This window comes from Littorina saxatilis, linkage group LG17 (assembly GCF_037325665.1).
Source record: "Littorina saxatilis isolate snail1 linkage group LG17, US_GU_Lsax_2.0, whole genome shotgun sequence".
Classification (NCBI taxonomy): Eukaryota; Metazoa; Mollusca; class Gastropoda; order Littorinimorpha; family Littorinidae; genus Littorina; species Littorina saxatilis.
The window spans coordinates 26847062-26874131 of NC_090261.1; the positions used below are offsets into that span (position 1 = coordinate 26847062).

At 43.0% G+C, this 27070-nt stretch overlaps 2 protein-coding genes across 7 annotated transcripts in view; one reads left to right on the plus strand and one right to left on the minus strand.

The window, feature by feature from the left end:
* Positions 1-10585, plus strand: part of LOC138952190 (ankyrin repeat and EF-hand domain-containing protein 1-like) — a 34651-nt gene extending 24066 nt beyond the window's left edge. For both annotated transcript variants that reach the window (XM_070323792.1, XM_070323793.1), the window contains 2 exons: positions 1206-1393; positions 9376-10585. In XM_070323792.1, coding sequence (XP_070179893.1) covers positions 1206-1393; positions 9376-9660 — 473 coding nt within the window. In that variant the 3' untranslated portion in view covers positions 9661-10585. The remainder of the gene's footprint in view (positions 1-1205; positions 1394-9375) is intronic.
* A 4803-nt stretch (positions 10586-15388) lies between these two features.
* LOC138952730 (MAPK/MAK/MRK overlapping kinase-like) overlaps positions 15389-27070 on the minus strand; it is a 64039-nt gene continuing 52357 nt past the window's right edge. For 4 of the 5 annotated variants that reach the window (XM_070324442.1, XM_070324441.1, XM_070324444.1 and 1 more), the window contains 2 exons: positions 20814-20891; positions 15389-15659 (listed from right to left, as the gene is read on the minus strand). In XM_070324442.1, coding sequence (XP_070180543.1) covers positions 15588-15659; positions 20814-20891 — 150 coding nt within the window. In that variant the 3' untranslated portion in view covers positions 15389-15587. The remainder of the gene's footprint in view (positions 15660-20813; positions 20892-27070) is intronic. The other variant, XM_070324445.1, reaches the window with a different exon arrangement.

Sequence of the window (27070 nt, forward strand, 5' to 3'; positions counted from 1 at the left end):
GTACCTCTCTTCGTTATAACTTTCTGAGCGTGTTTTTAATCCAAACATATCATATCTATATGTTTTTGGACTCGGGAACCGACAAGGAATAAGATGAAATTGTTTTTAATCGATTTCGGACATTTAATTTTGATCATAAATTTTATATTTTGTATTTTCACAGCTTGTTTTTAATCCGAATATAACATATTTATATGTTTTTGGAATCAGAAAATTATGAAGAATAAGATAAACGTAATTTTGGATCGTTTTATAAAAAAAAATTTAATTACAATTTTCAGATTTTTAATGACCAAAGTCATTAATTAATTTTGTAGCCATCAAGCTGAAATGCAATAGCAAAGTCTGGCCTTTGTTGAAGATTGTTTTACACAAATTTCAATCAATTTGATTGAAAAATGAGGGTGTGACTGAGTGCCGCCTCAACTTTTACATAAAGCCGGATATGACGTCATCAAAGACATTAATTCAAAAAATGAAAACATTCTGGGGATATCATACCCAGGAACTCTCATGTTAAATTTTATAAAGATCGGTCCAGTAGTTTACTCTGAATCGCTCTACACACACACACAGACACACACACACACACACACACACATACACCACGACCCTCGTCTCGATTCCCCCTCTATGTAAAAACATTTAGTCAAAACTTGACTAAATGTAAAAAGCGTGCAGGTGAATCTTTTGCAGAGAGAAAAAAGTGAGACTAGAATCTTCTGTGACTTCATATAAAGACCAAGAACACGGTGCTGTTATACCATTTTAATTGGCTGCACAAATAGCCCTGCAATGATTTAGGAAGGTGTCATTTCAGATGGTTTCTGCCAGAACCTTCTGCATGACTGCAAATTGCATGACTTGGACCGCATACTGGTACAATGGAACCCCCTTTTAAAATTAAACAAATCTGAGAAAGCCAGGTCTTAAATAGGGAGGAAGTCTGAAAATGGGGGTAAATTTATAGAGGTTATGAACAAAAAGTCGGAGAAAACAGGGTCTTCATTTGGGGGGGGGGGGGGGGGGTGTCTTAAAAGGGGTGTTCCACTGTATATGTACTGCATCATTTCATGTCCACCAGCACTTTCCAAACAATGATCACTGATGTGCACTAACAACTTCGCCTGAACATGTAGTTTGGTATTCTCAATGTCACTACTTTGCATGGGCATCACAAGCATCCCTTGTCTTTTTTTACCCAGGCATGTCACCCCTGGAAATTGCACAGTCTTGGGCAGACCCACGGGTGCTGGATATTGTACAGCGCAAGTGGGATACTTTGCCCTCTCTGGACAAGAAGAAGGGCGGCAAGGGAGGTAAAGGGAAGGGCAGCGGCAAACCCAAGCCCAAAAGACCAGCGTCTGCTCCTGGAGACAAAGAGAACGTACAGGTAAACTTCTGAAAGAGGGGAGAATGTAAAAAATAATAATCTTGCTGTCAACAGCTAAATGTTCTTAGCAGTTCCACTGAGCAAAGAACAGGCAAATGACAAACGGGCTCCTCAACATCATCTTTCTGATTGTCCCGTAAACATTCCATGAGGAATGCAAGTTAATACTTTTTTTTAGATGTTGAGGTTCGGAAAAGAATGTGTTGTGTTTTCTTGGTGATGTGTTGTGGACTCACTCTGGACTTTCACTCACTCACGGACACAACATATGACATTGTGACAACAACAGCAGAATACTGTCATGGCAAACTTTATTTCTGTGTCTCTCGATCTTCCCTCCTCCTCTTCGCTAACCCGACCGAAGCCGGTGGCTACAAGCCACAACATACCAAGTTGACTACATCTCCTGAGTTAGTGGAGCCAGGGACCTATATTTAGATCTATGGTGGAGCGCACAACAAAATACGTCCACACTCTTCCGAAGTTCTCAACGTTCTCTCTCACACCCTAGCATGTACATACATAATCAAACTTTTACTAGATCGAGTCACAAACATCCAATACACATCTTAGTAACCATCCGTAACCACGACACTTTAAGCAGGTTCCGTGTTTCATTGGTTAAACAAAAGACGAGAGGAATTGGTGGGGGGGTAAAGACTAAAACATTCGAGCCCAGCTGGCATTGTCTATCATCTACCCGGATCAACACCTACTTGAAAACCACTGCTACGTGCCGCTAGCCGAGGAATACAGAGACAGACAGGCCGCCATATTACATAACAACACATGCAGGCTCCCGGTGCCTGTCACTCCATCCTCCCGGAAGCTACCCCTGGATAGGCCATAAAAGTTACGCAGCGGCTACCCATCTCTTCCTAGGAGAGCGGCTTAAATTCAGGGGATCAAAGACTAGTCAGAACATGGACACAGACGGCTAGGCGCGCTTAGGATCTACCGGTGACTGGACATGTGCATCTCAAAATTTAACTCAGAACAGATAATGGCATTACACAAACATAAAGCGATCGGCAACATAAACTACAAACACTAGACTGGACAATGACAAAAACTTTACTCTATAATTGGTGACTGGTCGCCCTGTCACACAGAAATCTCCTGTCAGCATGATACTGGAATTAAATTACATATTCTTACTCCGAATCACATATAGCATTTGACACAGTCTGAGATGCTAGGTACTGAAAACGCTTACCCGTCTAACATTTTTAAAGGGAAGCAACCCCATCACCAAAAAAGGCTTAAAATAGCCCTGGTAATGAGCAGGTACCCTGGGAGTTACCTCCCATATGGTGGATACTACGTCACTTCCTCTAACAACACATGGTAAATTATACGACTTTTCAGCGTCCTAGAGAGAAGGTGTCCTGAAGTTTTTCGCTCCTGTGGCTGTCTTGGTGAGCTTTTCACCTGCCGGCCACGTTACCTGTCTTTCTCCCATGCGGGCTCCAGTTGGTGAGCTCGTTCTTGTTTTGTTTGTTGTTTGCAAACGATCTTTGCTGTGTTGTTACTGATAGTTCGTCTGTTGGACTTGTATTATCAGTAGCTGTTGCTTTGTCGCCATTTGTATTTTCGTGAGCGTTGCTTACGTTGATTGTTTTGGCATGTTACCGGTGCTTGTCTTCTCATGTAGGTTGCAAGCTTGGTAGTTGTTGTTCTTTGCACGTTCGTTTTGTTTACTGAGTTTTCTGTCCGTTTTGAACGTACGTTTTTTGTTCAGTAAATTTATGACTATTTCTCCGCCGAGTTTGACTACTGCGTACGTTCTAGCTCTGCGGTGGTTTCGCCGCCTTCTTCGTTGTTGGCTCCGGATCAGGGGGCTCTCGTGTCCTCTTTGCTTAAATCTCTTGTTCCAGAGATCCGCTCTTTGGTCCAGCGGGAGATGCAGCGCTCTTCCGTTTCCGTCAGTCCTGCTCTGCCGTCTTCCTTTGGGGATGTGCAGTCCATTGCTTCGCTGGCTGTGGCTTCCGGTTCTGGGGTGCAGCTTCCTGCCTCTGCCGTTTCCACCTCCTCCGCCGGACATTCAAGTAAGTTGACCTGGTCCTACAGCCCTCGTGAGGCGTCGGGACACTCCCTGCCGGGAGACAGGTCGTTGGGGCAGAGTCACTCTCTGCATTTTACTGGTGACTTGTCTTCCCGTTTCGGTGCGGACATTGGTAACCAGTCTGTGCTTAATGCTGGCGTCGGGCCTTGCTTCGGTCGGGACTTTGGCGCTCAGCAGCAGCTTCCGTTTACGGTTTCTGCATTTCCGGTTTCGACCGGAAGCACAGGTCCTTCTCTCACTTCTCGCTCTGCTTGCGGTGAGGGTATGGACCACAGACTGGCCTCCGGGCTTTATGGCTTCCGGCCTCAGTCTATGCAGTCTTCGTTTCTGGTTTCGGCGGCTGCGTTTCCGGTTTCGACCGGAAGCATAGGTCCACCTACACGCGTACGCTACGGCGGCGGTGTCTGGATGGACCGCAGACTGGCTTCCGGGCTTTATGGCTTCCGGCCTCAGTCTATGCAGTCTTCGTTTCCGTTTTCGGTGGTTTCGGCGGCTGCTATGCGGCTTCGGCCGGATATGCTGTTCCTCTTCCTGGCATTTCCGTAGGGATGTCAAAGAGGAAGCAACAGCGTCTGGCAATAGGTCCTCCTACACTTGTACGCTCCGACGTTGGTGACGGGATGGACCGCAGACTGGCCTCCGGGCTCAGTCTATGCAGTCTTCGTTTCCGCTTTTGGCGGTTTCGGCGGCTGCGTTTCCGGTTTCGACCGGTGGCATAGGTCCACCTACACGCGTACGCTTTGACGGCGGTGTCTGGATGGACCACAGGCTGGTCTCCGGTCTTTTTGGCTTCCGACCTCAGCCTACGCAGTCTTCGTTTCCGCATTCTGCGGTTTCGGCGGCTGCGTTTCCCGGCTTCGGCCGGATACGCTGTCCCTCTTCCTGACACTTCAGCATGGATGCCAGAGAGGGAGCAACAGCGGTCGGCTTTTGTGCACTCTGTGCATCAGCCGGGACAGTCGTTGCTTCACCCGGAGGATGTTGTGATTTCCGCTCATCCAGGTCTGGTGGTTCGGATGGTCGTTCTACTTACCCTTTTCCTCATAGTCAAGGGACGAGTCAGGACGATTTCCGGGGTCATGGGTCTCCGGTTTCCGGTTATTCCGTGCATCCTTCCGCCTCTGGTATAAATGACTTCGGTCAGTGTCCTTCACTAGTCCATTCTGAAGTTCAGTCTGTGGTCAGAGAAGAGACACAGTCGGGATTTCCGTCAAAGCTCAAGGCTTTTGCTTGAAGCTGCGGCGGAGTTTACATCCCGTTACTTTCCTGAGAAAGGCTGTTTCAGAACTAGAGCGGCAGCCGTTTCTCGGCCTCTGCGCTTCCGGCCTTTCAGTAAGCATAGGTCCCACACCAAACGACACTCTGTGGTCGTTGCTGGGGTTGACTGAAGACGGGCCTCCGGGCTTTTTGGCTTCCAGCCTCAGTCTTTGCAGCCCTCGTTTCCGCATTGTGCGCCTTCGTTGGTTGTATTTCCGGCTTTGTCCGGAGGCATTGTTCCTCTTTTCCGACGTTTGTCTTTGAGGGAGGAACAGCGGCCGGCCTTCGGGCGTTCGGGGTCTCCTCGGCAGGGGCAGTCGTCACGTCACCCTTTGGATGGGGTGGTTTCTGTCTGTTAGGGCCGTCGTTTTCGGACATTCACTCGGTTTTTCCTGACTCTCACATCAGTCAGGATATAGGTCAAGATGCTGTCCTGGTACGCGGGTTTCCGGTCTCCGGTTTCCCGTGCATCGTTTCCGCCTCTGGTGGCTGTGACTTCGGCCTTGCCTTTCGCTCGTCCATTCTGTTATCAGTTTGTGGCTAGCGAACAGACATATTTGGGATTTCCGTCAAGGCTCTTGAAGCTGTGACGAAAGTTTTCCCTTTTATTTTTGGTTGCCTTTTCGGCAATGCGGACTTCCGTTCTGCGAAGGAGGAGGATTCCTGCTTCTGGTTCGAAGAGTCCTCTTCTGTGGCATACCACCTTTAGCAGGTTTGGCGAAGCCTTCTCATACCTGCAGTGGTATTCTTTCTGTTCCTCTTCTTGTTTGTTGGCAAGTTAAGGAACAGACTCAGCTTTTGCTGGCTACGGCTACATAGGCCTCGGCTTGCTTTCGTCCTTTGCTTTCTCGCGGTCACATTTCTGGTGACGCAGGAATTGCTTCCTCTGCTGGTAGAACAGATTACGAGAGACTCGGTTGTGTCAGTACTAGAACACATCCTTGTCTCTTCAGAGGAAGTAGGACGTCAGTTTGTTGGAACTGGCATCTCTTTGGAGTCGATCATCAGTATGTTTTCGGCCCCTTTGATCTATTCACTTTCAGTGTAGATCAGTTGGCAGATGATGTCTTTATTTCTTCGTTCAGCCTTGGTTAGGTGAACGAAGAGCAGATGTTTTTATCCTCGCCTCACTATGCTCATGCAGTTTGGTGTCGGAGGGTTTTTGTTCTCGCACTAGCAGTACACGGAATGAATTCCTTGAGTTTTTTACTTAGTGTACTAGGTCCACCAGCTCGAGCACCCGCTGAGGTCTCTTCTGGTCGGATCTAGGGCTGGCCTTCGGGTATTCTGGCTTCCGGCTCCAGTCAGTGATTCAGTTGTTTCAGCCACGGGCTGCTGCTTCTGTTGTGCTTCCGGCTAGCCGGAGGGGTTGTTTCTCTTCTCGACGTCATAGTTACGTCAGTGTTTTTTAGCAACAATTACTGACCTTTGTGGTCTTTGCTTGTCTTTCGCTGAGTCTGACTCTGTCTTTCTCTAGCGATCAGACTTGTTCTGGTGTTTCGTCCAAACTTAAGGTTTGCTTGAGTTGGCCTCGGAGGTTACATTTCAGATTTTCTGAGGAGGCATTGTCTTTGGCAATGTAGGTTTGAGGAGTCATCCTTTGTGGCTTACTTTCTCTCTCAGTTTGGCCAGTCCTCTCCTTCTGGCAGAGGGCTGGCTCATGTTCCGGTTTCTTTGCTGTGGGCTCTTAGCTCAGCATATTTTTGGCAGCTGAAACTTGTGTTTCTTTCGTTTACCTGCGTTGGTGGGTACTTCGGTACTATGGCTGTTCTACGGGCATCACGGCTATCAGTCTTGGCCTGTGCGATCGTCTCCTGCATTTTGCGGGGTGACTATGGCATTTCCGTTTCCTGTGTTGACGGATTTCTAGTCTTTCTTCATCCTCTGCCTGAGGTGAGTCAGACCAACTTCCGTCAGGTCGGGTTTCCTTTTACAGTCACCCTTCTACCACAGGCAACTATGACTACGGCGGTTGCCCGTTGTGCTCTGTGTCCGTCCCTCAGTCTTTCAGATGTGGACGGACGCGTTCTGGCTTTCGTCCAAACTCACGTAGGTTCTTGGTTTGGTCTTGAATATAAATTTCCAGTTTTTTCCTGGGAACACGTTGTCTCGGCAGACTTTTACTGGTCGGCTTCACGGTTTTCCTGTAGGCTTACCAGTCTTGTTTTCGGCTTTGGGTTCTTGATTTGCTTTCAATTACCTACAAGCAACCTGAACTGCGGACGCTGTGGCTTTGAGCCGTTTTTGTTCGTGGTCACTGGTCACACCAGGCTTCGTCCGCCGTGACTTTCGCACTTTTGGTTGCTTACGCTCTTTTGTACGTAGCTGCTTCCTCGTATTATCTCTTTCTGCTTTTGCATGAACGGATAGAGGATATTTGGTTACCATCTCTTTTGAGAGCAGCTACACGGCTGGTTTCGGCACCCTTCTTTCGCATGCTTTATGGGTGACGATGTTAAAGATCGCAGTCAGGTTTTTTTCTTGGCGTTTTCTTTTGTCACTACCCAGGGGTACTTTGTTTCTTTCCTGGGTTAGATTGTACTCTAACGCAGAGAAGCAGTACGGTGTGCTTGGGGGGGGTGAGCGTTTCTTCACGTTCTTGGAACTTTAGGAACGCTTATACTCTTTTTGAGTTTTTATCATCGGGTTGGACTCTGGTACTTTGTACTCAGGTGTCTCTCTCTTTGTGTGGAGTTTGGTCACTCTTCTTTGGAGCTGACCTATATCTTTCACGTCTTGTCGGGCTTTGGCATTGCCTTCCAATAGAAAAGGGGGGGGGGGTTCAGATTGTCTTCCCCCTCCTCTCGGCTCGGGTTCATGTAATCCAGGGCCCTTCTTTCTTCCTGGGCCGTTTTCGTAACGGTCCGGGGGGAAGTGCTGGGCACAGCTTTTTGGCTCTCTGAAGTTGTCTTTAGCAAGTTTGTCTAAAGAAACATCCTGGCTGTCAATCAGGAATTTCTCTTTTCCCTTCCTGACTTGTTGGCAGCGGACCAGTTCCTGGCAAGGGGGTTAGAGTGAGTTGGATTGTTCTTTCCCTCTGGGCCCTTCCTGCCTTTTTTGGCAGTGGCCCGGCCAATTTTCTGGCAAAGTTTTAGAGTGAGTTAGATTTTCTTTCCCACCGCCTTGTTGATGTTATCTGCTATATGTGATTCGGAGTAAGAATATGTAATTTAATGTCAAATTTTAATAATAAATTTTGATTTAATTAATATACTTACCCGAATCACATAGTGTAGGCCCTCCCGCCTGCCCCGCTTATGTTTTAGTTTTTTAAAGCCGTATGATTTACCATGTGTTGTTAGAGGAAGTGACGTAGTATCCACCATATGGGAGGTAACTCCCAGGGTACCTGCTCATTACCAGGGCTATTTTAAGCCTTTTTTGGTGATGGGGTTGCTTCCCTTTAAAAATGTTAGACGGGTAAGCGTTTTCAGTACCTAGCATCTCAGACTGTGTCAAATGCTATATGTGATTCGGGTAAGTATATTAATTAAATCAAAATTTATTATTAAAATTTGACATTTCACAAGACTGATACATGGCATTGCCCTCATGTCAAAATGTCAGTCCATGCTGTTGTTTCACTTCTAAAATCCGAATTTCTTCAGCATGTGTTCAGTACTTCAGTGTGTCTGTGTGTTCATGGTGTGAAAGGTTCAAGGAACTAGATCTTCTCTTTCTGTCAGCCATTTGTAGATGGTTCAATACTTTGGATAGCTGATCACTCATGTTTCTCTTTGATGTGTTTATGGACTCACTGGAATTTCACTCACAGACACAACAGATGACATTGTGACAACAGCAGAATTATAACTGGCATGGTATACTGTATTCCTGTGTTCGCTTCCCTCCTCCTCTTCGCCTACCGACCAAAGCCAGTGGCTACAAGCCACAATACAAAGTTGACTACATCTTGTCAGTTAGTGGATCTCACAACAACACACGTCCTCTCTTTTCTGTGTCTCTCAAAGTTCTCTTTTTCACTCTAGCATGTACACACATAATCAACTTTAGCTAGAGTAACAGACATCCAATCATAATCCTAGTAACTATTAGTAACACAACATACTAAGATGATACCCCGTTTCATTGGCTGAAGGCAAGAAGGAGGGGGTGGGTGTGGTGGGGTAAGGGATTAAAACCTTCCAACCGCAGCTGGCAGCTCATCTGTATCAAATTCAAAGGAATTCACACCCTCTTGACAAAATGCTGACTTCCCCGAGATGCAGTCGGTCGGGCGCTACATTACATAACGAACCACCTGCGGGCCCAAGGTACCTGTCATTCCCCAGGAGAGCGGCTTGACATCAGAGAGAACAAAGACTTGCTTGAAGTTGAAAGACACAGACAGCTAAGGGCGTTTACAATCAACAGGTGGCAGGACATGTGCATATCAAAATTTAACTTAGAACAGATAATGATTAGACACCAAACACAAACTGATCGACAACAAAGACTAACTGCACAATAACAATAACTTTACTCTATAATTGGTGACACTGAGTTCACCCTGTCACAATGGTGGGGCTGTTTCACTATGGGAAGATACACCCTGAACTTATTAAAAAATTACCAAGATACACCAAGAAGTTATGAAAAGATCCACCAGTTTTATTCCACTGACAACCAATAATGACATGACTCTTTTTGCCCCTGACAGGCCGGTGGCGGCAAGCCTGTATCGCTGGATGACGCCCTCTCTCAACACCGCAAGGGATCCATACTGCGTGCTGCGTCTGCTCTGGCTGGGGGCTTGGACGAATGTGAGGACATCACATACACCCCCCTCAATGCCTGGACCAAGCAACCCACCACTGGAGAGCTCATCAACGAAAAAGAGGTCAAGCGTGAACGATTTGGGTGGGAGGTGGACTTCCCCGATTTCCAGATGCCTTTCCAGAAGAATATTGCAACTAAGATGGCTGATATCGATAAGGATGAATGAATGTATCTGTGATTGTAATGTCTCTGGTTTTTATTTCCCACCAAAATTTCATTTCATTTCAGGTTTAGAATCCCGATCAGTCTTTCTCACTTTGTTGTGAGGTTGAATTTGGTGAACAGCTTTCTTGAACGATCAATATTTGACTGTAATTTGTGGTGCATGGTGACTCTTACAATACTAACCATTTTCATTTCCACAACAGCTTTATAAGTCAATGTCTCTTTGAACTTTTCTGCAATACCCAGAGTGAACTCATTCCAAGCCTTGCATGCACTTCATCCTTCTCAGAAGCATATCTGTGATAAGTCAATTGACTTCCCAGAAGAAGGAGAAAATCTTTTGATCATCATCTTCACCACAAAGGATGTTTTTGAGTAACATTGAAAAAAAAGTTTATCATCAATAATTTCGGAGTTTCGAATACTTTTGCTGCATCATCCTTTGCTCATGATGCTGACTATGTTCTGCAAAGATCAGCGACTGGTCAAAACGTTATCATGTAAATATCATGATAACACATTATTTTCTTTATCTCTTAAGCATGGTAATTACATGTACTGGATTGCTATAGGTGTTTTTTCTACCTTGTTTAAGATAAAGAATGTGTGCTAATGTAAAACCTGGTCAATTAATGTTTTTTCATTGCCAGTGTTTGAAAATTGTAGACAGTTCAATTATATTCAGTTGTTTGTTAATAATGCCTTTTTTGATTGCTAGAACTGAATTCTGAAACTGATGCCTTTTTGCTGTATCTCCTGAAGTTGATGAAAATTTAAAACATGTGAGTTTGGGAAGTGCCATCAACCATGGGTGTTCTCATAATTCCATCGAACTGCTCATATTATATGAACAATGTCTGACATGTCTTGAGTTATATGTGTCTTTGTTAATAAAGATGACATGGAGGATTTGCCCATACCACATACACACTGACTTTGTGTCACTGAGGGTCTGTGTGTGTGTGAGAGAGAGTGTGTGTGTGTGTGTGTTAGAGAGCGGAGAGAGAGTATGTGTGTGTGTGTAGCTGGTGTGTGTGAGAGAGTGTGTGTGTGAGTGTGTTAGAGAAAAAATTGTGTGTGTAGCTTGTGTGTACGCGTGTGTGAGTGAGAGAGAGTGCATGGTGTGTGTGAGATAGTATGTGTGTGAGAGTGTGTGTTGTGTGTGAGAGAGAGTGTGTGTAAGAGAGAGTGTTGTGTGTGAGAGAGAGAATGTGTGACAGGGAATGTGAGAGTGTACGTGTGTTCTGTGTGAGAGGGAGAGAGAGAGTGGGTGTGTGCGAGAGAGAGAGTATGTGTGTGAGTGAGTGTAAGAGAGAGAGTGTGTGTGTGTGGGTGTGTTGGTGTTTTCACTTATGTGTGCATCTATTTGTAGCTTGCTTCATTTAAACTTAAATACTTGCACTGAAAAAAGAATCGGGATACATTCAATCCGCAGCCAGGGATAACAGATCAAACACACTTTAACACAAATTTGTGAAAGCTTGTCTTTTTATTTGAAAACATACTTATTTATAAATAATTCAACTTGACACCAAAATGGACGGATTGATCGCCATGGCAATGATATTCACAAGGCTAACGTCACAATGGAAGTCGGAATAAGTCAATTAATAATTACAATCTAATGCTGTCAAATCTGCCTCACAAAATTCACAGAATACTGTACAGAATAAGTTATGTGAGCTGTGAATATATGAAAAAGGGGATCTATACTATAAATGGGTTATACATCAGAGTGCATCAAAACCAACACTTTCATGAAGTTCCATAAGCTTTGTTCAGATGATTATTTTGGATTGGTAATGCACAGAAATGGTGTAAATCATGAAGAGTGCATGTACATGTATGATACAATGTACTTATACGTGCATGATTAGCAAGATTTCTCCTAGATCTGTTACAAAACTTTTGCTGTTTAGTGTGGACAACTTGAGCTGTTTATACTGCAGAAACAACAGGTCTCCTATAGGGTGTTTTGCACAATGTAAAAGAGATGCTTGTCTTCTTCTGCGTACCTTTTTTGTCCGTCTTGTTTACTTTTCAGTAATTTTTTCCCTCAAATTTTTTCTTGAAGTTTAAACCAATGACCTTATCTTCAGAATCTTATTTTAGAAAATTATGAATGGAACATTTTCTTTCAAAGGGTATGCATACCAAGCACTGTGTATTTTTTCCAGGGCTATCTAATAGACGAGGAAATAACTCTTGAGTTTGTTATATCCATTGCGAAAGAGTTGTTTCTCTTGCAACGTACATTGAGGCAAGCTTTCCCATGTCACGTGGAAGAAACAACTCTTTTACAACCCATATTAACCTGGCAGAATTGTTCTCGAACATTGTCAACATGCAAATTAGTAGTGTCAAATTTTCTGATTTATTCAAACACAAAATGAAAGTTATGAAGAAGATGTACAAACTTTTCAAGAATTATTTTAGAAAGAGATCAAAGGATAATGAATATGACAAATGTGTTATTTCATGAATGAAACAAACAAGCAGAGTGTGAAAATGTGGTACAGCAGTCCCTCTCATGAACGGACACCCTTGGGCCATAGCAAAACTGTCCGTACATTGCAGGTGTCCGGTCACGGGAGGGGTGACCACACCACCCCCTCCCCCATACACTCACACAGAGACACACAAACAACAGGATTGAGTCTATGCTAATCACTTCTTGTGGCTACTAAACAGTGAACTCCTAATACTTCTTTAAACGTTCTGTAAAAATGATTTGTATGAAAAGTGTTGAAAAGAAGAGATAATATAAATCCTCAAGGCAGTGAACACACTCACCATGCACTGACATACGAAAGCAGCCACACAAACACAGCACAGAGGAGCGTGTGCAGATGCTTTGCAAGAATAAGCTTGAAACCCAGTTTGAATAAATAGCAGCAGATAGAGCTGCATGTCATAATCATGTAATTTATTTTCATCTTGTCTGGCTTTATTGACTGCATGCCGATCATGTGGCATGGCAGTGACTTTTCACTCTTCAGTCGGAAATACACTGTACATAACACAGCTCCCACTCTCCCTCACTAATGCCTACCCCAAGCCATGACAACTGATGCTTGGAAATTGTGTGGAAGAGTACACCTCTCTATTTCTCTCCAATGCTCTTCCTGCTGACATGCAGTGACACCGGACACCCCACAGAGTTTAGCCAGCTACCCCTCCACCCCCCCCCCCCCGCCTCCCTCTCTCTCTCACTCCCTCCAGCCATGTACTGTTGGGCTGTGGCCAGAGAGGTCAGCTCTAACTGTTCATTCAGAGCAAAACCAGTTGACTGTGTCGTAACTTTTGACACAGCAAGACAACTGAAGGGTTCACAGATTAGGCAACCGACTCACTGGTCAAGGCTGAGGGGAAACAAGAGTATCTTGTCAATGAAAGAGGTTACACACAGACACACGATGCTGAGAACTGTGGCCGGTTTTTCACTCTCTTTCGCTCAGGACCTTCATCGACTGTGGTTTCTGTTGTTTACGTCCAACAGACAAGAATAAAGAGCACAGTGCAGTTTCATGTTGGCATCTTCGCATGTACTCCACTCCTGACCAAAACTAACCCCCCCTCCCCCCCCTCTCCTGATAGGTACACGTGCACTCAAGTTACCAGTGACTGTCGTCACGCCATTGCGGCTGTCATCTTTGCACCAAGAGCCGGACTGCTCCGTTATCGATTTTGTTGTGGTGAAAATTTGACGATGGTCTGTCCGTACATTGGAGGTATGACCTGCTGTTGGGACCGAAAATGAGTGTCCGTGTCCACGTTTTGCAGGTGTCCGTTTAAGGGGGGGCAAATATAGAAGGAAAACACTCCGTGCGGAGCAAATGTGTCCGTACATGTCAGGTGTCCGCTCACGCCGGGGGCCGTACATTGCAGGGACTGCTGTAGCTGTCCCCCACACTGAAATTCCATACAGCCAACTCTTTGGTAATTCAACATAAAGAAACTATAAGTAGGAAAAAAACTCTTTATTTGAGATTGCAGAGAAATATAGTAACCTTATTTCAGATCACAGAATAGAACAGTGATCAACAGCGGTAATCAAACCAAGAAAAATGGCAGATGGACACTAAACACTGATTCAACTACTGATTTGTTGTTGTCAATTTCGTTGTCAATCTACGGCACAAACTTCCGTATCAGCGCAGGTATGCATCATACTAGTTCAATTCCTTGGCCTTTTATTTCTACCTACTGAACTTTTTACCAGGTTCATTCTTTCTTACATATGACAGACAAATTAAGAGACCAGACTGGATGGACAAGTTGAAAACGCACAAAACGTATTCAAAGACTGAAGCACTCACACAGGAAAATCAGTTTGGCGTCAACAGTACCATAACAACCCAAATAACAATACACAAAAATGTGACTCACAGAAAAAGTTCAAACGCAAGAAAAGATTGAAGTAAACACATACTAATGATGTTTAGTCCAACCAGTACCGAAAACATTCAAAACTGCACAAAAATATCACATCTGAGACAAAGCTTGTATCACCCTTACACTCTTTCATACTCATAAAAATTGCTTCCCTCATTAGTTATTTTTCCTGCAAAAATCTAGTCAATCAATTGACATCTACTGAAAGTTAACATACACAAAATCTGTTATTTTCAAATTAATTGAAGAGAACAATTTTTCTCATACAAACTTATACTGTTTATCTATTCTGGATCTGGAATAAGGTACGTTACAGGAACCAGTGTTGGCTATCGTAGCAACGGAAACTGGGAGACCGCCTACTTGAGAGTCGCCTCTATATTTTGAGCATAGCGATGGTAAAATTATGCCTCACTTTCCTTGCTCTTCAGCTTATTAAAAGTTCATGTACTGTTCACGGCTGTTAACTGTTCTTTTCTTTCTCTTCCAACTCATCTTCCTTTCATCTTTAGACGCTTTTATTTTGAAACAGACCATGCTTTGGACTCAATTACTAACATGATTTAAGTAAAGAGGCTAACAATTTACTTCATGCACATGCACATTTTGGGGCAGATGGGGAAACGTACAGAACAAAGAATTAACTGGAATGTTCAACAATTGCTCATGACAAAAAGCACACATACAATACTGATATATTAATATTTATCACAGTTGTTTACTTCAAGCACAAATAACCATTATTTGCACTGTTGGCAGATTGGTGTAATTATAACAATATTGGTCCACTCTTACGATTTCACCCTCACACAGGGCAAGTGGAGAGACTTGGCACACAAATTTGTCTTGTAAGTCCATGTATCAATTTCTGGGTGTGTGCATGCATATGTGTGTTTTCATTCTTGTCACTTTTGTTGGAACAGAACAAGGGGGTGTGTGGGGTGGGGTGTGGGCGTGGGGTGGGGTGTGGGCGTGGGGGGTGTGGGGGGAGTCTCTTTAATACTTTTCCTCTAGTTCATACAATTCCTTTCAAACCTTGGTGTGTGTGTGTGTGTGCAAGTGTGTGTGCCTGTGTCTGTCTGTGATTGTGCGTGCGTGTCTGCATGTGTGCACATGTGTGCATATGTGAATGCGCGTTTTCATCTCTGTGTGCTTGTATATGTACATAATATGTCTGTAAATGTGTACATGCTGAGTGTCTGTTCACTGGTCTCTTCTTCTTGTTTCTGTTTAAAGGACCAGTCTATTTTATGTCTGAATAAACAAAATTGCAGTGACCTAATGCGATGCCCTCAACACTTCATCATCCTTGACAACAGCTGAAAATTCTGGGAAAAGAAACGGCAGCATTTATATTTGACCTTACCAAGTTCCGCGGTAAATAAATCAAAAAGATTGCTTCAAAAAGCAACCTGCCTGAAAGTTGGCATCTGCCATTCTCGACGGAACACAAAGGCAATGCATGCCCAGCTGTCCATGTCATATTGAGCATGTTCGAAGGTAGATAGGCAGGATCGAAGGGAGACAACCCTCTCAGTATCGTCTGTCCAGGGAAGGGAGGGTATAGTTGCTCAGAAAACTTTTGGATGGCTTGGCAGCTGTTGCCTGGAACAGAAATAACTCTGTTGAGTGCCTGTGTTTCAGTTTTTTTTTCTTTTCTCCAGTCTATGAATACTTGTTTTCACTACCTATTTTATTCATGTTTTTATTACTTAGTTAGTGGAAGAATCTTTTGTAATGTATGTTTGATGGTGTATGCTTTTAATTAAGCGTTGCTGACTATGAATGTAGATGTAAATGCTTGTATAACTGTGTTTTAATTTTAAATGTGTCAAGCGCAAAGAGCATAATTGTAAAGTTATGATGTTGCGCTATATAAATGCTCATTTATTATTATTATTATTATTATTAAACACTTTGATTGACATTAAAATCACATTGTGGAAGAAGTAAACCATAAAAAAAACTGTAATCTCCTGAGAAACACATTAGTTTTGTTTAAAACTCATATAAGAACAGAAAAACATAATGCTTTCTGCTATGGTATGCCTACCTAATAAAAAACAAGTCGCGTAAGGCGAAAATACAATATTTAGTCAAGTAGCTGTCGAACTCACAGAATGAAACTGAACGTAATGCCTTTTTTCAGCAAGACCGTATACTCGTAGCATCGTCAGTCCACCGCTCATGGCAAAGGCAGTGAAATTGACAAGAAGAGCGGGGTAGTAGTTGCGCTAAGAAGGATAGCACGCTTTTCTGTACCTCTCTTTGTTCTAACTTTCTGAGCGTGTTTTTAATCCAAACATATCATATCTATATGTTTTTGGAATCAGGAACCGACAAGGAATAAGATGAAAGTGTTTTTAAATTGATTTGGACAATTTAATTTTGATAATAGTTTTTATATATTTAATTTTCAGAGCTTGTTTTTAATCCAAATATAACATATTTATATGTTTTTGGAATCAGCAAATGATGGAGAATAAGATAAACGTAAATTTGGATCGTTTTATAAATTTTTATTTTTTTTTACAATTTTTAGATTTTTAATGACCAAAGTCATTAATTAATTTTTAAGCCACCAAGCTGAAATGCAATACCGAAGTCCGGGCTTCGTCGAAGATTACTTGACCAAAATTTCAACCAATTTGGTTGAAAAATGAGGGCGTGACAGTGCCGCCTCAACTTTCACGAAAAGCCGGATATGACGTCATCAAAGACATTTATAAAAAAAATGAAAAAAACGTTCGGGGATTTCATACCCAGGAACTCTCATGTCAAATTTCATAAAGATCGGTCCAGTAGTTTAGTCTGAATCGCTCTACACACACACACAGACACACACACACACGCACACACGCACACACGCACATACACCACGACCCTCGTTTCGATTCCCCCTCGATGTTAAAATATTTAGTCAAAACTTTACTAAATATAAAAAAGAGTGATTCATTCAAATCATTATCCAAGAAGGATGTAATAAACACACACACACACACAAATACACACTCAAACACACACTCACACATGCACATGAATATAACCGCTAACACATCATATAACTTCAAACACATCAAAATCATGAAAAATATACATATAGCTGAATGCTATTGATTTTTTTTTCAAATGTCAAGGTGGAGTTTACACATAAGAATTTAAACAAAACACAAACAATAAACAATTGTACAAATTATTAGCACAGCAATCTGTATTCATCTCATACAAATGCAAAAATGCAAATTATATAAAAGCATACACCAGAACTGACTACATATAGCTCTTTTTAACATATCACAAAAGACGATGTTAGTGCATTTGTTTTGGCTGTGGAAGTATCAAAGTGAAACAGTAAGGCAAACCAACACCACTTATCAGTAGAGGCAAGCAGTCATGGCCTTATTGTGGGTATTTTCGTGTTTCTATAACCCAGCAAACTCTGACATGGGTTACAGGATCTTTTCCGTGCACACTTGGTCTTGTGTTTGCGTGTACACACGAAGGGGGATAAGACACAAGCAGGTCCGCACATAAGTTAACCTGGGAGATCGGAAAAATCTCAACCCTAAATGCACCAGGCGGCCGCAGCCAGGATTGGAACTCACAACCTTCCGATTTGGAGGCCGATGTCTTAACGTAGGGGTCCAGCACACGCCGATGATAAAAACCGGTTTCAAAGCCAGCGCTGCTACCGACCGAGCTACTTCCATGCCCACATCCGAAGCTCCCTATTCACTCCCGCCATCATCACTTGCCTCCCAACCTCAGTGACCCTGTGTGTTTGACATACTGTTTTAAATGGGCCGCTGCAAATAAAAACCTCCACAAAGTTATTTCTGGAAATCATCTATTTATCCTGCAGTCTCAATCAACAACAGTAGAACAGCCAAGTACAATGGAACCTCCCTTTTAGGACCTACAAAATCTGAGAAATTTAGGTCTCAGAAAGGAAGGTGTGTTAAAATGGGGGTAAATTTACAGTGGTAACGTGAACAGGAAGTCTGATGAAATAATAAGAACTTAAAAGGGAGGGAGTCTTAAATTGGGGGGTCTTAAAAGGGGGGTTCCACTGTTGTGACAATGTGCACTTTTAGTGCCCGTACAGCCAAGTGCCCTTACAGCCAAGTGCCCTAACAGACTTTTGCCCTTACAGCAAGTGCCCTAACAAACTTTCCGCACCGTACCAGACGACACGAACTTCTAGTCTACACAGCTTATTTACATCTGAGCGGCGGCCATGTTTTATTCCGCCTAAAATCTATTTTTAGATTGATTTAGTGCACGTGCTATTTTATGCAATCTAAGGCTATATATTACTTTTTGATGTCAATAATGAATGGAAATAGACACTATGTTGCTGTATGTTCGTGCTTAAGTACTTTTTAAGGCCCTGTTGTTCCTTAAATTGCTTTAATGTTCGATCAGCTTCGACCCCAAACCTTCGACGCTATCTGAATTTTAGCGCCCAGTAGGTGACGTCTGGAATTCATTTATTATCTCTATAATCGTAACTTTTTCGTAAATCTAACTTAGTGCACTTCATTTCTTATTCCCTTAAGATACTTTTTGAGTTAAAGTGCATTAATAAATGTTTGGATCAAGTAAATCAAAGTTTTCCTCAGTATGACTGGTGTCTCGCTGCGTGACGTACGTCACACACGTCATTTCGACGACCTGTGTTTCTTTGTCAAGTTTTACGTCACATAACTTGTCATAAATTCCATTTTTCCGCAAGTATGACACAGGTATGGACAGTTCAGGAGTTCATTTTGTAATGGAGTGAATTGTATTTGGTACAGGGAGTGGTTTATTTGAGCAATTAATCTTTATTTTGCTGGGTTTTGATCGTTAACTGGTCATGTGTTCTGAGTAATTAATCATAATTACTTTTTGATCTGGACTTCCAAAGTTATATTTTATAACATGGTTTAAAAGTATTGTTCATGCTGGTTTTATAGCAACAAACCGATTTCTAATGTGTGCATTTTTTGTAAAGTTATCAGCTGTCAAAGATCCTAAACAAACACAGATTTGGCTAGCATACGGTTCTAGACAGCCGTTCGGGGAGTATTCGAGAGCCGCTTCCAGTGTAGTCCGCGCGGGCAGTAGAAATAGCATCCCGGTACCAGCATAAGTATTCAGTTCGTGTCTCGACTCCGCTGACCGCTGACCACTCGCTGCGATAGACTTAGCCTTAATTTCAGAGTATTGTGGTAGACCCAGGAAAAAGAGGCATATGCCCATTCAGTGAATAGTTGGTTTTTATGCACTTGTGTTTGAACCTGTGTTGATGTCGGCAAAGGGTTGAGTTCACTGTCATTGCGTGCTAGTTACACGTGGGGTTTGAAATAAAACCATGAACCCCGCCATCCAGTCTGTTCGAGTTTGAGAGTGAGAGTGAACCTCCCCACACACAGAAAGGGAAGTGCAGGCGCATCATGATCAGGTACATATTCTTCTTTTGGGGTTGGGGTGGGAGGAGTGGTGAACTGTAGGTTAATGAATGAGTAGTAGGCAAATTCCAATATCATGCATAAGGTCTCTCAGCTGGAACATGATTCAGCTTTTTTTTTTGTTACGCGGATGTAAAAAGGCAAAACTGAGCAAAATTGAAAAGACTGCTGACTTAATCAACAAACACATGCCACAAACACATGTTGGTTGTTGGTTTGTTTGCTTAACACCCAGACGACCACGAAGGGTCATATCAGGGCGGTGCTGCTTTGACATATAACGTGCGCCACACACAAGACAGAAGTCGCAGCACAGGCTTCATGTCTCACCCAGTCACATTATTCTGACACCGGACCAACCAGTCCTAGCACTAACCCCATAATGCCAGACGCCAGGCGGAGCAGCCACTAGATTGCCAATTTTAAAGTCTTAGGTATGACCCGGCCGGGGTTCGAACCCACGACCTCCCGATCACGGAGCGGACGCCTTACCACTAGGCCAACCGTGCCGGTCACAAACACATGCCACATGCACATGCCACAAACACATGCCACAAACAAATGCCACAAACACATGCCGCATGCAGGTTGTTTCCATTCCATTCCAAATCATTAAGGCAACAAAACTTGTCTGCACCACTTGTTCTGTGAGTCTCATGTTAACAGTTGATTTTGCCCAGGTACTACATGTTCTCTTCAGGTGGCCTTCGCTTGTCAGAAAAGAAATGTGTATGAACTGTTAGATAAGATACCGACTAAACTTTCGGATGTAAAAAATGTAAAATATCATTTAGTTTAAGTTACCGTTTTGACGGTTGAAAATGAATCATGCCATCAAAAAACGCCATTTTTGAGGGTAGGCGTGGTCAAGGACCTCTAACGTCATACCCAAATATTGCTCAGATTCCAGAAACACATTTTTGAGCAGAAGAAAGACTGATCTTCAAAAACACGTATATTTCTGACCAAAAAACTGCTGTTTAACAATTCTGGGCTGGGATATACCACTGAAAAAATATCCTTAACTTTTTGTGCTCAGTGTATGAGCAAATGCTCCCCATCCCCAATTGCCATACCCTCATCCAAAGTACCAGAACAGTATCAGGTTTATATTGACTTGAGGGAAAAGAGAGAGAATTCTTGCAGCCTGGTGTATTTTTTCTCTCTCCAGAACTTAATGATCAATCAGGCCATCGTTAGCATGTAGCATGCAGTAATGATCAAGCGATGTACCCTGGGTTTGGGTTTGGGAGTGAGTGGATTGCACAGTATTAAAGAGGCTTCGTTTGGTGCCTGAGCAACTGACCTGATGCGGTTTGAAGGGGTTAGTAGAAGGAGCATACTGCCCCACCTTCATTCCCAACCTGCCTTGCCGCACTGCATCCTGGGAGCAGACAAGGGGGGCAAGTCAAGTCAAGCCAAGCAAAAGCACAGACAAGGAACATCAATGTAACAACAGGAACCTGCTGAAACATCTTGCAGTGTTTTTCTCTCATTTATACTCTTCATCTTCCATTTTTTGTTGTTATTACATTTAGTCAAGTTTTGACTAAATGTTTTAACATAGAGGGGGAATCGAGACGAGGGTCATGGTGTGTGTGTGTGTGTGTGTGTGTGTGTGTGTGCGTGCGTGTGTGTAGAGCGATTCAGACCAAACTACTGGACCGATCTTTATGAAATTTGACATGAGAGTTCCTGGGAATGATATCCCCGGAACTTTTTTTTCTTTTTTTCGATAAATACTTTTGATGACGTCATATCCGGCTTTTTGTAAAAGTTGAGGCGGCACTGTCACACCCTCATTTTTCAATCAAATTGATTGAAATTTTTGTAAAGCAATCTTTGACGAAGGCTGGACTTCGGTTTTGCATTTCAGCTTGGTGGCTTAAAAATCAATTAATGACTTTGGTCATTAAAAATCTGAAAATTGTAATTTTTTTTTTGTGTATATAAAACGATCCAAATTTACGTTCATCTTATTCTACATCATTTTCTGATTCCAAAAACATATAAATATGTTATATTTGGATTAAAAACAAGCTCTGAAAATTAAAAATATAAAAATTATGATCAAAATTAAATTTCCGAAATCGATTTAAAAACAATTTCATCTTATTCCTTGTCGGTTCCTGATTCCAAAAACATATAGATATGATATGTTTGGATTAAAAACACGCTCAGAAAGTTAAAACGAAGAGAGGTACAGAAAAGCGTGCTATCCTTCTCAGCGCAACTACTACCCCGCTCTTCTTGTCAATTTCACTGCCTTTGCCACAAGCGGTGGACTGACGATGCTACGAGTATACGGTCTTGCTGAAAAATTGCATTGCGTTCAGTTTCATTCTGTGAGTTCGACAGCTTGACTAAATGTTGTATTTTCGCCTTACGTGACTTGTTTTCTTTTTTTTGTGCCCTGGAGTTCATAAGATTGTTGAATTTATATTAACTGAATAATTTATTCGTTACTTTAATGTATTTGTAGGCTAGGGAGATCATTCAGGTCTGTACTACACTTTCTCCATGTTCTCTGCTTTGAAACTGGCCACGTTTTGAACCCAATCTGGATATGGTGAAGCTCATTTATCCATCTACCTTTCAACATCTCCATTTCCTACAAACAGTCATACCCTTACATAAAGCATTTGAAGAGAACGCATCCATACTGTCAAATATGTGTCGCTGCAACTTTTAATGTTTCTGCTACCCTTTCAATAATCTTTTCATAACAGCTTTTTGGAGTACAGTGGGTTTTTGTTATTGTATGTGTGTACTTATACAGCCAGCAAGGCACAACACTATTTTTGGCCAGTAAAAGTTGCTGATTTTCTTTCCACAAAACTCTTAGCTTTTTTCATTGTTCATTGATGTTCCTTTGCAGTATCAATCAAGCCACACACATGGAAATATATTCAGCTTGAATACTTTCTGTACTACAAAACAGTCACACATATTGAAGTTAAAATGTAACAGCACACATTTATAACCACACAGCTTTCAAACCAGTATTAGAAACACACTTGATTAATGTGTTCAGATCATAATAGAAAATAATATACTTTAGAAGTTAGTAACAAGTACTTGTATGCATGCATCTTTGACACACAAAAATCAGTGAGCATACAAAACACCATTAATAATTCTTTAGCCTTGTATCAAACTTGTCCAGTAAAATTGATACATTTCATGATTGTAAAAGAATGATCCACATCCATAATATCACTTGCACTGAATTTTTCACCGGTACAATGAAAGAAGAAAATAGGACCTTCCAGTCTCAGGAAAATACCACTGGCCATACATCCAGCAGAATACAATAAATATGTTTGTGTGTGTTTTGGGGTGTATCGTTTTGTGTTTGTGTTAGTTGAATGTTTATGGACGCATTCGCTCCGGGTTCCATGTACAGAAACGGACACTGCAGTAACAGTTGAAGAGATAATGGCTTCACTTTATTGTTTGGCTTCTAGGCCATCTTGGCGGTAACATCGTACAACACTGCGCATGTCTCGCGCGTACATTCACACACATAATAGTGACGTAGTTCACAGTCTATTAATATGTATCATGTGACGATCACATGATAGCAATATCGACACATCCCCTTTTCTTTACATAAACAAGTCCAAAGACTTTTACTGTCCAAACTTCACGGGAAAATGAATTCTCTGCACATAAAATTCTCATTCTCACCATAGTCCAATAGGCTGAGATTATTTTTACGCCTAGATTAATTTCACACATTCACCCTGACTGGACATCTTGACTAGAGCATCATTTCACAACTCCAATAATAACAACACATTCTCTCTCTGGACAATGAAACTTTACTGGACAATAATTCAACGCCTTGAATTAAATTTATCACATTCACTCACAACGCGGGACATAAACAATACCACCAAATGTTTACTTTCTTCACTGTCTATCTTTTCTCTTCAAACAAAACACACAAACAACAAATACTGAACTGTCTCCTACAGTCTTCAGTCTTTAGGTTTTGACATAGTCATTCAGGTAAGCTGGTGGTTTAACCTGACGTCCACGAGAAGTGGTTTGACTTTGACCTGTGTCTGTTTTACCTGCGGTTTGTGACTTCATGAACTTGACTTTGATGCGTTCAGTTTTCTTTTCATTTGGCTGAATCTTCACAGGTGTTTTAGTTTCAGGTGTGTTTGTCGCACTCACAGGAGTACTGACTTTGGTCACCTGAGTCTGACTATCAGCTACTGCTCTGTAGTTTTTCACTGCTTGGTCATTTAGCTGTCTCTGCCTATCAAGGTCTGTTTTTCGAGTGATTGTCTCCCTTGGACCAGTGTTGGTCAGTGTTTCTCCAGTTGTTCTGATTTGACGCCTGTTGCGTCTGTATGCTTTACCATTTTCTGTGTGCAGTTTGTAAGACCTGACATCTACCTGTTGCTCTACTTTTGCTTTTGTCCAAGTTTTGCCTAACTTCACCCTCACGGTTTGACCTGGCTGTAGGGTTTCTAGTTCTGCTGTACCTTTGTTATAGCACTTTGCCTGTTTTTCTTTTCTTTTGATCAGATTGCCAGTCACGTTTGTGCACGTCTGCGGTTTTAGCAGAGTTTTGGCTGTAGGAATTCTGGTTTTGGTTCTTCTGCTGAACAGTCTTTGCACTGGAGAGGTTTTCATCACCTCCGATGGTATGTTCCTTAACTCTAGTAGAGCCAAGTACGGATCTGTTTTGCTTTCTACAGCTTTCATGATCAGAGTTTTTGCTTGTTTGACCGCATTTTCTGCCTTTCCGTTGGATTGCGGATAATATGGCGAACTGGTTATGTGTTCGAATTCCCAAGCCTCAGCGAAATCTCTGTATTTGTCTGAGCTATACGGCGGACCGTTATCAGAGATGATCTTATCAGGGATTCCATGTCTGGCTAAATGGGCTTTTGTCTTGTAGATGACTTCTTCTGCTGTTTTGTTCTCAAGGCGATCGACTTCAAAGAAATCAGAGTAGTAGTCTACCACTACCAGGTACGACTTCTCTTGAAAGTCAAAGAGATCACACCCTAGCGTTTCCCAGGGCCTTTCAGGTATTGGGTGGGAAATCATGGGCTCTTTCTGTTGGTTGCTTTGGTGTGTCTGACAAGTTGCACATTTGCTCACCAACTTTTCTATGTCTGCGTTCATTCCTGGCCAATAGACCAGTTCTCTTGCCCTTCTCATGCAACCCTGAATCCCAGTATGAGCCTGATGGAGCAAGTGTAGGACTTTCTCCCTCATTTCTGTTGGTACAATGATCCTTTCTGCCTTGAAACAAAGACCGTTCTGAGTCGATACTTCCTCTCTGAATGGAAAGTAAGGTTGAAGACCTAGCGGTAAGCTTTGTCTCGACTCAGGCCAACCTTCTTGTGTTATTTGCATCAGCCGACACAAATCTTTATCACGTTTTGTTGCCTCTTTCAACTCTTCGAGTCGCCCTTCAGACACGGACACATGCGCGGCCATGTCAATGCTCTCGATTTCCTGCTCTATTTCTGTCTGGAAAATCTGTTCGCTCTTCATTTTCCCTGCTTTGTGTGACCTGACCACAGCTCTGCTGAGCGTGTCAGCGAGATACATCTCTGTACCTTTCTTGTACACCACAGTGTAGTCAAACTTTTGCGTTCTCAGCAACATGCGTTGCAGACGTTTTGGCGCTGCCAACAAGGTTTTGTTGTGAATGGGAATCAACGGCTTGTGATCAGACTCCACCTCAACATGTCTACCATACACATAGCGCTCGAAACGTTCCAGCCCGAAGAGAATCGCAAGCATTTCCTTCTCTATTTGCGCATAGTTGCGTTCAGTTTGGGTCAGCGCTCGCGACGCGAACTGTACCGGTTGTCCATCTGACAACAAACACGCCCCCAGACCGAACTCAGACGCATCACACTGAAGAGTAGTTTTCGCACCAGGGTCAAAAAATCGCAAAACCGGTGGTTCAGTCAACATGCGCTTGATCTCATCAAACGCTTTCCCGTGCAGGTTCTCATCCCAGCGGAAATGCACGTCTTTTTTCACCAGCTCACGCAGAGGCGCTGCGACCTCCGACAGACGTGGTGCAAACTTCTGGAGATACCCTACCATCCCCAGAAGTCTCTGAACCGCCGCTTTGTCTTCTGGCTGCGGAAACGACTTGATTGCATCGACTTTCTTCATGTCACACTTCAACCCGTCCTTTGAGATCACGTGACCCAGATACGAGACCTCAGTTTTCCTGTACTCGACCTTCTCTTTGTTCAGTTTGATGTTCTTCTCGCGACATCTCTGCAAGAACAACCGAACGTTCTGGTCATGGTCTTTTGCTGCTTCTTTCTCTGTGTCTCCCGACCCCCACACAATGACATCATCATGGACTGCGAACACGCCCGGCAGTCCGTTCAGCGCATCATCGACACGGCGCTGAAATTCCTCTGGACATACCGACGCACCGAACGGCATTCTAGTCCAGCGAAATTTTCCGAAAGGGGTTTCAAACGTTGTCAAGAGACTGCTTTCGTCGTCCAGGACAACGTGCCAGAAGCCATTGCGCATGTCGAAATGCGAGAAAATCTTTGCGCCTACCATCGACTCTAACGCGTCATCAATGCTCTTCATGGGGTAATCATTTCTTTTCAATGCCTTGTTCAAGGGTTTTGGATCTATGCACAACCTAGCCTGACCATTGGGCTTCAACGTCACAACTACGCTGCTAATCCAATCAGTTGGTGTGTTCACCGGAACGAGGACCCCTAACTCAAGCAGACGATCAATTTCTGCTTTGACCTTCTCTTTGACAGCTATGGGCCACTGACGACATGGAAGCTTCACTGGAGGAACCGATGGGTCTGTTTCAAACGTTAGCTTTCCGTCCAGAGCCCCAACCTCCCCTTTGAATACGTCATCAAACCCTGTGAGAACATGCTTATCCCCTGTGCCTATGGCTGAAATGTTCTCGACATTGACCGTGATCAACTGCATGTGTTGGCTTGCTCTACAGCCCAAGATATCCTTCACTTTGGCGTTCACTACCACAAAGCGCACTTTGTAGCTTTTGCCGTTCTTTGGATTGACCACAGGCAGAATACGCTCACCTAGAGGAGTTACTGGTCTTTTGTCATACATCAACAAGCGTTTGTTGCTTTTGGTCAGCTTTGTCAACGCTACGTCTCCCGTCACAGTCTTGTACGTCTCTACGGACAAACTGTTGATAGTGGCTCCACTGTCAAGTTGCAACGATGTCGTCACTCTGTCATGTCCAACAAGCATTTTTGCATGCACAGATTTATCAACATCATCAACAGACAAAACATGTTCATCATCATTTTCACTCATCGTCAGAACAAAATGACCATCATCATCATCACTCTCTTCATCAGACATTTCATGCACTTGCCTATCTGAGCTTTGTTTGCACTGACGAGCAAAATGGTTCTTTTTTTTGCAACGATTGCAAGTCTTGCCATATGCGAAACAGTGTTCCTTGCCTTTCTTGTGCGATTTGCCACAATACACACACGCTTTCACACCACTGTCTCTTTCGCCCATACCTCTACCATCATGACGATCATGCTTCGACTTCGG